Source organism: Brachypodium distachyon, chromosome 2 (assembly GCF_000005505.3).
Source record: "Brachypodium distachyon strain Bd21 chromosome 2, Brachypodium_distachyon_v3.0, whole genome shotgun sequence".
NCBI classification, from domain to species: Eukaryota; Viridiplantae; Streptophyta; class Magnoliopsida; order Poales; family Poaceae; genus Brachypodium; species Brachypodium distachyon.
Window position 1 is genome coordinate 23,709,501 of NC_016132.3, and position 12,659 is coordinate 23,722,159.

General features: G+C 42.7%; 2 protein-coding genes across 5 annotated transcripts; one reads left to right on the forward strand and one right to left on the reverse strand.

The window, feature by feature from the left end:
- The first annotated feature begins 697 nt into the window (after positions 1 to 697).
- On the forward strand, positions 698 to 11,498 carry LOC100846503 (LEC14B protein). 4 transcript variants are annotated; one of them, XM_024459181.1, is made up of 10 exons: positions 698 to 920; positions 5,158 to 5,603; positions 5,711 to 5,830; positions 6,876 to 6,953; positions 7,443 to 7,619; positions 8,772 to 8,849; positions 9,690 to 9,862; positions 9,969 to 10,124; positions 10,224 to 10,284; positions 11,083 to 11,498. In XM_024459181.1, exons 2-10 carry the CDS (start codon positions 5,220 to 5,222, stop codon positions 11,245 to 11,247), a joined length of 1,392 nt encoding a protein of 463 aa, XP_024314949.1. In that variant the 5' UTR covers positions 698 to 920; positions 5,158 to 5,219; the 3' UTR covers positions 11,248 to 11,498. The 4 variants fall into 4 exon arrangements, with proteins under 4 accessions (XP_024314949.1, XP_014754959.1, XP_010231379.1 ...); XM_010233077.3 differs by lacking the exon at positions 698 to 920 and adding an exon at positions 3,818 to 4,013 and having other exon boundaries at positions 5,154 to 5,603; XM_003568442.4 differs by lacking the exon at positions 698 to 920 and adding an exon at positions 3,818 to 4,013.
- A 143-nt stretch (positions 11,499 to 11,641) lies between these two features.
- On the reverse strand, positions 11,642 to 12,336 carry LOC104582660 (small EDRK-rich factor 2). Its single transcript, XM_010233078.3, has 2 exons — positions 12,184 to 12,336; positions 11,642 to 12,028 (listed from the first exon to the last, which is right to left on the reverse strand). Exons 1-2 carry the CDS (start codon positions 12,188 to 12,190, stop codon positions 11,829 to 11,831), a joined length of 207 nt encoding a protein of 68 aa, XP_010231380.1. The 5' UTR covers positions 12,191 to 12,336; the 3' UTR covers positions 11,642 to 11,828.
- Positions 12,337 to 12,659: the final 323 nt, after the last annotated feature.

The window sequence follows — 12,659 nt, forward strand, 5'->3', positions numbered from 1 at the left end:
CCATTATATTCCATTTCATCCTATTTTGCAAACACTATCCAAAGGTAGGCGAGGAATGACCAGAGAGATATCAAATTCCATCAAAGTGTAACTCTCGCAGATGGACAGCATGCACGAACCTATGCGACTTGATTCTTGAGAAGCATCGCCCTGTTGATCAGGTGCAAAACCTGTCTGACGAGAGTGACTGCTTTGCCGTTCGATACAGGGGCTCTGCCGTGTGCAGTCTCCAACCAACTTGCTCGTCCTAGTGTTTAGCGTATCTGATTGGCGTAACTGAGATTCACCGCAAGGAATTGATCCGGTGCAATAGATGTATTACCACGATGGAAGGAAAGATGACGGATTTGCTTACACATCGTAAACTGTAGCTGATCAGAAGACGACGGGGGGAGAGAGTGAAGGGACAGGATGGCAGCTACCAGAGTCTGGAGAGGCTTTGTAGTGAGAGGGACGCGCGTGCCACGGGGAGTGCGAAACGTGTCCCCCCCCGCACCGCACACACCTACGACGCCGGCACGCAGCCTCTAGGGTAGGGTACGTGCCCCTCCCTCTCTCTCTATTATTTCGTGTCTGCGCTGCTATCCTTTCCTTTTGTGTCCACGGTGGAAAAGTCAAGTCTGGCCTCGCGCTGCTGCTTATCTACTCGTATATCCATCTGTCGCTCGCAGGTAGCTCACTGCCGTATAGCTGCCTCCGCCTGGGTGCTTTGCCACAGTACAGTCAGTCGTCCCCTTTCTCGCTCTGCTCTGGGCTGGGTGAGCGAGGAGAACCAAAGCAGGGGGCAACCAGAGATGGTCCAGAACTTGTGCCGCAATTGCGAGCTCAGCTCATCACAAGCGTCGCGCTCATTCACATCCACGGTCGACCTGATTCCTGCTGAACCGCACCGGTGAATAAAGCTACAACATCGGATTCAGGTGGGACACGGTTGTTTCTAGCCCCAACCCTGTTGTGTTGTTTTATAAGTTGCTGGCTGAGAAGACAAGTAGATTGTAGCATGCATATGGGTGTTCCAAGTGAATGGCGTCGATGAAGTGTGTCAGGTTATCTGGTCACGTCACGGAGGAGTCCCACGAGGCCCTACGTGGATGTTCCCATCCACCGCGGTAACAGGGCTATCAGATGGACATGTGTCCGTCTCATGTCCGTCCAATCACCCAACAATGTTTCCTAAATTCTTGTCCCCAAATACTTGTTCTTTTTTTTTTTTCTTTTCTGCCCTCCTCGTCCGCACTACCACACCAGAAGTTCTCTTCCCGCACAACGAGTGGCCGAGCCAACACCACCTCCGATATGTCGCCTTCGCCATTGCGGCCTGCTGATTGTACAGGAGGAGCGCCTGCTGTGCTGCCAACTGTTGGTTCCGCGCCGCCTGCGCCGCCTCAGCTACAAGGTCATCTTCTTCCACGGCGGCGGCAAGGGCTCAGACGGCGGCATCCTCCTGCGACCTCTTCAACTCCGCAGCCCGGTGGCGCTGCTCCTTGCGCTTCAAGCTCTCGGGATTGGGGTCCTTCAAGCTCCTTGCGACGCCGGCGTGGATAGCAGCAGAGGACGCCGGCCTGGACAGTAGTAGAGGCACGCCGTCCTGGGCGGCTAGGGCACGAGGAGGCGAAGGGAGGCGGCGGGACTGCAGAGGCGCGCCATCTATGGAGCCTGGGACGCGAGGAGGAGACGTGAGGCGCTGGCTAGAGGCGGGAATCGGCCTTCCCTTGCCGTCCAAGGTAGCTCGTGGGGAGGCAAGTAGTTTGGGAGGCAACGGGGGGAGCAGTCACGGGAGGAAGAAGGTCACGTGGGCAGAAGAATGTGGGCAAGGACGGACGGGCGGACGGACGGACAAACAACACCCCAAATTTGTCCCAATTTTGGGAGAGATTTGGGGGATTGGCTCGGACAAAATACACAAAATGTCCGTTTGGGGTAGCCCATATGGAGATATTTTTTTAGCCCATATGTCCGTTTCGGACAAAACAGACATTTGGGATGGCTTTGGAGTAGCCCATTGGAAATGCTCTAACGCGTCCAGCGTTCGGTGCAATGCATTTGACCGGCGTGAGTGACTTGACACTTTGACATTGATCAACTATGAGGATGCATGTGCTGAGCTGCTCTGTTATTTTTTTCTTATATCAAGTATTATTTAATTAAAACTTCATTTTCTTCTTTTCCACCTATATTTTATTTTTAGCGGAGGAGGCCTTGGGACTTCCCTCCTTTTCGAAAAAAACATATATTCTATTTTTAACCATGAGCTCCGCGTCATCAGCACTTGCATTGCACTGACTATAAAACACTCTTGTTCTTGCCGTCGTGGATTGTCGGCACAACAAACCTAGTTAGTGCGGCACAAAGACCTCGGTGCCACATTTGATGGCACCGAGAATGACTTAGTGTCAGTCGCATATATGTGGCGTCACCTCCACTAGGTCGAGATAGTAAGGCTTTGGGTATCTGAACATATGCGACGCCTATACTGCTGACTCTTCCTCTCAGGCCCAGTTCGGTTGATTCCATCCCAATGGGGATTGGAAGGGATTGCTGGTCAATTTTTCAATCTCTATGGGGAATTTCTCAACCGAATGGGGCTTTAAAAAGCACTGCAATTATTCTTAGAGCCTCCGACTACACACTTAGGCTGTCTTCTGCCCGTGTAAATGGAGCTAGCGTCCTTGCCATCGGCATCAAGTTTAGTGGACTAAATCGGCGCCATTTTACCAACTTTTTTTGTGAATCCTCCACTCCATCATATGTTAAGTAGACTAATTCACCATAAACTAAAGGACTATGAATTTTTGTACTACGTATTGAACTTTAAACAATCCAGCAAATCCCTTTTGTCCTCATTTCTAGGGAAAAGTTTTTTGAAAGCTCTAAAAATCAGTTTTTTTTCCTCCCAAAGCAAGTGATTCTGGTCTCCGCATCAATTGATCCACATAATCATGATATTATCAAAAACTCCGTCATCAGGTTGTTACGCGGGGTTACTTGAGAGGTCTCCATGCCGACGCAGCGGGCATCACTCCTGTGTGACCAATGGGAGTACTAGGCCATTGCTCGGCACATTGAGTCTTTGTGCTAGGCCGACTAGGGTTGGTGTTGAACAACGCCATCAGCGAGGGTGTCGCTTAATGTAAAGCAACGATGGTGATGATGGCGTTCTAGGGGCAGAAGAGAAAAAAACCGTGTACGAAGAAACCAAATACTCCCTCTGATCCATATTAATTGTCACAAATTTGTCCAAATATGAATGTATTTATGCTTAAAAAATGTCTAGATACATGTAATATTTCGACAACTAATATGGATCGGAGAGAGTAACAATTTAGTGCTAATTGAGATTATTTAGGCTGCGATCACATATTGTTAGTACGATGCGATCAGTATAACTCCATCCATTTCTAAATGTAAAATATTCTAGCTTTGTTCTTGGACGAACTTTTTAAAGTTTGATAATGTTTATAGAAAAATTTACCAACACCTATGACTCTAGTTTAGTTTATTAAATCCATCCCAATATGTATCTTCATAATGTACTTGTTTAACTAAAATATCATATATTAGGAAAGGAGGTACTGCAATACTGCCTTGGACATCTGCAAAGCTGGACACGGAGCATGTCCATTTGTTTTTTTTAGGGGTGGAGCATGTAGATTTTTTTTTTGGGTAGATGGGCGTGACCATACTGAAATCGACGAGCAGGCACGCAGCCAAATTCGGCCCATGTACCGCGCGGTTGCCGGCCCATTCCTAAAAGCTGAAAATGGGTTGGCTGTTGACACGCAGTTGTTGTTAGTTAGCGGGGCCCTACAAACTCCCAAGATAATTGGTGGCAAAAATCACTCCGCTCGATTCTCACGGCAGAGAAGGAGCAGGCAGAGCCCCGCGTGTCGAGTGACGGAGTGAGCAACGACGGGAGAGTCGACACGAGAGGTTTGGCTCGATTCCGCTCGAGGTCGATTCGATTCGATTCTGCGGCCTCTTCCTGCTCCCGGTCGAACCCCCCTTCTTGCGCGGTTAGTCCCGTTCGCATCGAATTCCTTGTTGTTTTGGTCCTATTGATTGCGTATTGTTAGCAAGGGTTTAGGAGATGTGGCGGCGCTGCGAGAGAAGTGCGTAGCAGTGCAAGCGGGACTGTGGGAGGGCGACGAGGATCAGTGGTAGCACGCGCTGTTAGTGCTAAGTTGGTAGTGTTTGTACGATGCGGCTGGCTTACGCCGATTTCAGCATGTTGCTACCTAGGGGGATTTGATCATTTGTCCCACTTTACTTGGACTTTGATCATTTGTCCCGTCTCTGTCTCACTTACAAGTGAACAAGGCAGGGCAAATCATCAAGTATTCAAGTGCAAAGTAAAGTGGGTCCTGGCTTGTGTTGCTATTGTTTCTTTATGGAGTATGTTCCATGCTGAACTGAAGAAATGTGCAGCGTGGATTTTAGTATCCTGACGGTGTCATTGTGTCAACACCTTTTTGGTGTACCTTATTGGGATCATACAGTATACTGACTACATTATCTAAAAAAGATGTGCTGATTTTGCTCTGACCGAATTGGCTACTGAGGAAGGGCAAGGATGCAAGATTCAGATGGAACTGTTTGTTCTTGCTCACTATGTGGTCATAGCTCATAACTTTGACCATGCATGCAGACACATATAGTCATATAATACATTTTGGTAGCAACCAATTACTTTGGCTGCAACTTTTAGCTTGGAATGTTCACATCATAGGAACATGCTAAACTGAAACTTCCAAGTTGTGTAATAGTGGGATGAACTGTTTGTACACATATATCTGTTTCTGCTTTTTCCCTTCATAGCTCACTGCTTTGATGTACTCTTTGATAATGAAATAACTCCATTTTTTTAGAAATAAGAACAATTAAATCATTGTAGGGAACAAGCACACAATTTCTGGGTTGGGAGTTATTACTTTCAACTACTCCCTCCTTTCCATAAAGATTGGCACAGTTTTGAACTAGAGCTAGTTCAAAGCCGCGCCAATCTTTATGGGACGGAGGGAGTAGCATGTTTCACAATCACGGGAAAGCATATCTTGCTCTTGTCCTGCATATAGAGCTTCCCTTTATCCAGTGTATACTTTTCTTTACCTGCATACTCACAGCATTTTTTTTTTAATTTCTTCAATCTATGGTAGACAGGTTTGGATTCTGCATGTCGATGGGCATTTCAAAGGAGCATTGATATATAAAAGTTGGAAAGGATGGGTTATGGCATGAGTAGGCTAGAGGATGAATACAGCGAACATGAAGGGCAGAGTAGTGACGGACTAAGTTCAGCCCAAATGAATAATGAATTTTCCAAATTGCATAATGATATTTTCCATATGACTCATCTAAGATCAGGACCTAGTGAAAGCATCCGCAAGTCGATTGGTATCAACAAACATGCAGTCTCAGTAACTAGGTTATTACGTGGACGGGAAGTTAATTCTTCAGGAACTGGGAAGTTCTTTTCGGTTGACCGTGCATTCATTCTTGGTCACTATCTTCCAGTGGATGGTCCAGAAATAGTGGACAGGATGAACTCACGAGCATATGTTTCACAGTTTTCTGCCGATGGTTCTCTTTTTGTTGCTGGTTTTCAGGTATGCTATGCTCCTCCTCCTCCAATCCTCCAACCAACAATAGTAAAACTTTACTAGGATCAAGTAAGATCGGGTGGTCTTAATCACCCTTTTGTTTTCAATATCAGGGTAGCCACATAAGAATATATGATGTCGACAAAGGTTGGGAAGTACATAAGGACATTCATGCTAGAAGTTTGAGATGGACAATTAGTGATGTATCGTTATCACCAGATCAAAGGTTTCTTGTAAGTTTGACTACAACTTAACTAATAAGCTCTTTGTTGTCACTTTAGTTTCATCTGATGTAGCTTACTCCCTCTGGTCTTCTAAAACTTGTCATTTTGGACATCTGTACCGTCTTCAACTACATCTTGGGCATTAATTCCTAATAAAGTATGTATAAAATCGAAAACAATTGTGTATTTTTGAGGGGGGACAATTGTGTATTTTAAAGTAGCTTTCGAGACAAATATCACAAATCATTTTAAGTGTAGACAGAGAAGTCTATTTCCAACCCTCATCTTGTAGACAAAATTGAAAATTCCAAAATTTTGATTATTTTAGTCTACCTGACGGTTTAGTTTTCCCCTAACTCAGTGTGCCCTGGCTCAGTTTTGGAATGTGCGTATCTGTCTGGTGCAACTTGTTATCAACTCATGCAGTCAATCTCTTTCTGACCTTGAACTGTCGAGGATAAACTAAAGTAGATCAAATATTAGATGCAGGACTAGTGAGGGTTGGCAAATGGTACTACTGTGTTCATTTCGGCTACTGTCCAAGATAAACTACTGAATTTTGCACTCTTGTTACTATCTGGTTATCAATGCGAAACATATTAGTAAATTTTAACAATTGAGAAAAAAATAGAATGACAAAATATAGGGACTATTAAGCGGAATCCCACATTCTAAAGAATGGCCACTGCTATTTTTACTTTGCTATGTAGATGAGTTACTCAGTCAAATATGTCTTATTTCAGTATCTCAGTCTGCATAGCTTTGATTTGAATTTTTATTAAATTGGAATATAAGAAAATGTGAATGTCTAGCTATGGAGACATTTTAGTTGTTCCAATTCATTCTGTTCTTGCATGGCATTAGATCACATATCTGATGGTATGAACATCTGTTGTAGATGTTTTGTTAAATTTCTATCTGCATTTTTAATGTATAGCTTTACTTTGTTAGCCTCCATTTACAATGATATGCGATACGCCGATACCTCATCCTGTTCTCTCTCCTTCATGCGTAGTTGGATTTGTGATCTTTCTAATGACATATCAATCTGCAGGTCTACGCTAGTCTGGCACCTATTATCCATATTGTCAATGTTGGGACTGCTTCAAAAGAATCATATGCTAATGTCACTGTGAGTTCTCATCAATTTCTTTAAGCAAGAAAACTGAATAGTTCCTTTCCATTGAGATAGTGCCACTATTGTCTTATTTATGCTTCTAATTTATTTTGTATCTTCACTATTCTTTTTTCTCTTCAAAATGGACGATAACCCCCAGCCTCTGCATCAGATGATGTCTTCAGTATTCTAGAAATATACTCCCTCCGTTCCATAATTCTTGTCGAAATATTACATGTATCTAGACGCTTTTTAGGAATAAATATATCCATTTTTGGGCAAATTTGAGACAAGAATTATGGAACGGAGGGAGTACCATGTTACAACTTCAACCATCTTTCATTTATTTTGCGATTTAAGAGGTCCAGAACTGACCTGTTCTGTACTTAATCATCCCGCAACACATCCCTGCACATTATTATTTTTTCACTGCAAAAATATGCTTGTTATGCATTTGGAATAGTTTTATGTTAAACTGCTAATGCTCCTTATGTCTTACTGTAGGACATACACGATGGATTGGATTTTTCACAGCATGAAGATGTTAGATATTCATTTGGACTGTTTTCAGTTAAATTCTCCACTGATGGCCGAGAGCTTGTCGCTGGCAGTAACGATGATTCTATATATGTGTATGACCTTCAGGCAGACAAACTGACATTGCGTTTGCCTGCTCATACAGTACGATAGTTTGTTTACTTTCTTGGATTGTATTTCATTTCATCTTTGCCTGATATTTTTTGTTAGACATGCCTTCTTTGGATTGATACTATATCACTTGAAGTGATTAATAGCCCAATGTTATTATGATGGTTATGCTCTCTTATCAGCCAAGCAACTTCATCCATCATATGATTTATCTGTCTATTCATTTCTACCCCAGTTAGAGGTGGGCATGGATGTAAAATAAGGAAGTTGTACCTCAGTAATTGATCTAGACCTAACAGTAAAAAAATTGATATTGTCGAATACGAAGATAGATGATGGTATTAGTTAACGATATTTGGTTGGCATAATATATGGAAGTTCTCATGTGGTTGATTCTCTAGGTGAATGTTAATGGTAGGCCCTGCCTGGCTTGCAAATTTTGGTAGCCATTGGCATTGGTATCAACGTAATCTCTGGCCCTATTTTTATGTGCCCGCCATGAGTTGGCCAGTTTGTTGGAAAGACATGTCTCTGCACCTAACAAGACATACCATATACCGTTAAAGTCTCTGATGTTCCTTTCATACCAATTAATTTTGATAAAGGGTTTTGCTTATCAACTTAAAAAATATGTACAACTAAACCGTTGGCATTACTCTTTTAAGTACAACACTCATGTGAACTCAATTTGCTAAGTCGGCTGAATGATTAATTGTTTTTCAAATAGGATACATACAAAAGCTAGGGAGTTCTCTGCTCCAGTCAGGGAAATTATCCTTAACTTTAAGACAATGACTTGATTAAAATCTCCCTTTTGTTTTGCAACCCAGTGGTAGTGGCATCAATATATATTCTGGAAGTAGAATCATGCAATCACTAGCAGATGAAAGCTTGGCTTCTTGCTCTACTGGTTGGTTGGGCACAGTCAGCTGAAGAATTAAATGTCCTAATACCTTGTTAGTCCGCCCAAATATACTTGGGCATCAGTAGAAAATCTTAGCTTGCCTGAAAGCTAAATACAAGATATGTAGATGGAGGGAGTTACATTTAACTTCCTCATTATAGCTGCAGTGCGATGGAATCCTTGCTTGTTTCCTTTCTGGATTGTTAGCATCTCAGTAATTTTTTGTATTGGGTATTTGGTTTGCTAATTGATAGTGTAACCGAAATTTTCTTTATTTTCAGTCTGATGTCAATACTGTAGCATTTGCGGATGAAACTGGTAATCTCATTTATTCTGGAAGTGATGATAATTTGTGCAAGGTAGCTTGCTGTTATAAGTTATTATATTGTAAGCTCTTCTATATGAATGGATTTCTCAGATTTCTTCATCGTATCTGAACATATGAAGTGTGAAGGTTTTTTTAAAGCTGCAACTTCCATATTGCTGGAAGACTGAGTATGCTGATCCTGGATGTTTTTGTTTTCAGTTCACTAGAGTAGCACATTACATGTCCTGAAATAAATGAAGTGTCTTACACAGCCTTTTATTTTTTATACCTGAAAAGTATTCTTTGCGTTGAAATGAGGTGGTTCAAGACTACGTTGGATATTAGGAGCTATGGCATTACCCTATGTTATCCTTTTTGTTCCTTAGGCCAATATTATTACCTACATAAAAAAAATCACAGTACTGCTATCCTAATTCTTAATTCTTAAATGGAAGAAGTGATCAAACTCGATTCTAGATTTACTCATTACAATGTTGCAATTTTAGCATTAAATTAAAACATTAAAAAAAGTCCTATTATCAATCTTCTATGTATTTCTTCAGAGATTGCCAGTTGCACTGATGCAGTCACCACGTCTTCTACCATTGGCCTCACCGGTGCTCCACTAAATTAATGATTTTTATTGTCTAGAGTGCTGGATAAGCAGATACTCTAGAGTAAATTACCACATGCCTTTGTATATGTTTAATATTTGAGTACTGTACAAGTGCTTAGAACCCACCTTCAGTAATTCCTACATGGTTATGCATTACTTGATAACTTATGTGTTAACTAAGATAAATTTTGATGTTTCCTATGGAATAAAGACAAAGTTCTTTTCTAATTTTATTCATTGTAGAAATGTTTTGGTATGTAACTTGGTAGCCTGCAGGTCTGGGATAGGCGTTGTTTGTCCACAGGGGAGCCTGCTGGAGTTTTGACTGGACATTTGCATGGCATTACTCATATCGACAGCCGTGGAGATGGTCGATGTTTCATATCAAATGGAAAAGATCAGGCTATTAAAATGTGGGACATCAGAAAAATGACATCCAATGCTGATGGGTGCGTGTTAAGCAACAGATTGATTGTTTAATCCATTTTTTGGTTGCTCCGATTTGGACATATTGGCTGATCTGGTGAGCAACAATGATCTTGTTTTTTGATGCAGTTCCGAGAACAGAGTGCCTGCTTGGGACTACACAAATTCAAGATACCCACAACAATACAAGCAACAAAAGCATCCGCATGATCAGTCACTAGCTACATACCGGGGCCATTCAGTTCTACGCACATTAATCCGTTGCTACTTTTCTCCCACATATAGGTGGCTTCCTTTCTTGATATGTCATGTCAAGTAGTATCCTTGTTCTTGTGATTAGTTAATATGCAGTATGTGGGTACTAATATCATGTTCTTTCTACAGCACAGGACAGAAGTATATATATACAGGATCTTATGATGCCAGTATCTGCATCTATGATGTGGTATGTTTTTTCTTTTTTGACGATAGAGCACGGTAATTCCTGTTGTACTATATCCATTCTCTTTTAATAGTTGTACTGGACATCAACACAATTTCGATGAAGTGCTTTTGATGAAAAATCTAGTATTACTTCATGTGGCAAATCTGAAAACTTATGCAGTATTTTTTTAATCGAAATTTGAGAAGGTCGACTGCATGTATTCTACAGCAAGTAAAAAATAACGCAGAGGAAATGCAAAGAATCGTTTCTCAGATACATTTTGTATTTACTCATTTCTTTTATATTCCAATAGAGTTCCAATTTCCAATGCTTATTCAGTTGCAGTGTGTGATTATTCTATAACCACATATATATAGCCCATTGCTAATTCAGTGACAGTAGGTGATTGCTGATTCACCGTGATCTTTGTAATGCACTGCTTGTGCTCATTGCTTGCCAATACTTGAATCTACTCTAATACCATGTTAAATTAGATGCAAAATGGTATTCACAATCATGCATCTTATATCAAACCTAGACTATATTGGCTACATGGCATGATAAGACCTATATAAATGTCCTGCATTAAGCATATATTAGTTGAGGTAACAAATCCTTCCGATCGAACCGAGGATACAAAGTCAAGTTCGTGTGGGCATACATCACATAGATCTTTCGATCAAATGCCTGGACTGCACGATAAAAATTTGTGATGCTAAAGGCCTTTTTGCCTCTTCCACCTTGTGAGAAATTGAACTAGTACTGTTTTATTTTCATTATTTTCCAAAAGCTCTTCCAACGGATTGGATTCGTTTTCAGGTAAGTGGATCACAAGTTGCCAAACTGCACAAAGGTCATGAGCTGGCAGTTCGAGATTGCAGCTGGCATCCGTTCGATCCAATGCTTGTTAGTTCATCCTGGGATGGTCGGATTGCTAAATGGTCTAGAACTTGTTCCGAGCAAGATACTTGTGAACTCGATTGAGGATACTTTCTGTGTGAGGTAATCTTCAGGTAGCTTACGGACCTTGCGCTGTGCAACAAAACAGTGGGTAAATACATCCCTGTACATGTCATTTGTGAAAATATGTTCATACCGTATCTGTTCTGTACTTTCGACGGGCATGCGTAGCCCATACTGTTCCGTGCTTTTGTTCCAGCAAAATGTAGCCTGTGTATATATGAATCTCTACCGGGGGAAATATAGTGGTCCTGCCCTCCATTAGTTTGCTTTTATTTCATTATTTGTACTCAATACTCTACTCCAGGTTCTCAATAGAAAAGACAAGTCGTAATGTTAATACGTTGAGTCCCATAAGGTTTTGAGAGAAAGAGAAACTGACCTACAGATGAAATCAGTCCATCAAAGATCCAACGAGTACCGACACGGGCGTAATCTGAGGCCGATCACGGTGGAAAGAATTGTCTTAACAAGCTCTCGCATCTCACCGATTTACATCAGAAGAACACCTCGACGTCCTAACAAGAACATAGTAGTACAGTATAACAAATCCATGCGACGGAACGGGAACAGATCCAGCGCGGCGTTCGAATCAGATCCCAATACTATTTCTTCCCGGCGTTTTTCTTCTTTGCGTCGGCGGCGGCCCCTTGCGCGGCCTGCGCGGCCTTCTTGGCGGTCTTCTCCTGCAGCGCCTTGGCGTCCCTCTCTCGCCGCTGCTCCGGCGTGAGCCCGTCGTCTTTCCCTTTGGTCGACGGCTTCCGCGCCTGCGCCCTCTGCCGATCCCGCTCCCTCTGGTCGCCGCGTGCGCTCTCGCCAGGTCAAGGACAACACCGATCCAAAAATACAAACACAGCAACACCAAAATACAAAATACCTAGCCAATTCTTCTACGCTAGAATCAACAGCGTTAACGGAAGATAAAAGCAGAAGGCAAATTTTATTCGTGTTGAAGGATATGAGTCATCGCTGCTCCGGGGATCAAGAGATTGCGAGACGGGAGAAAGATAGAGGTGGAAAAGCCTGGAAGGTGTCTTGTGGTTTGGATCGTGAGGTCGAGACGGCTGTGATGCGTGTGGCCTTGTATATGTAAGGGGCCGTTGGGGCAGCTTCCGGAAGCGTCTCTCGGTTCTGGAACGTTCCTCTGAGCTGTATAAAAAAGAAAGAAAAAGGAAAACGGAGGCGGCTCGCAACCGTCCACTCGTCCAGCCTTTCCACGCTGAGTTCGGGCACGGCTTGGGGCGCGTGACGGCATCACGTGGGACTTCCGTGTTCAGATCCGGTGAGGCACTGATTTGCGGTGCGGTATGTTGTTGGGCTGCTGGCCTACGCGACAGGCGAGTGGGCTATTTGGCATGCTACTGGACTTCGCGATTCTGATGGGCTTTTTATGGGCAGGACTGCAGAGCTTGTTTTCCATAAAACCTGCGCCTCCC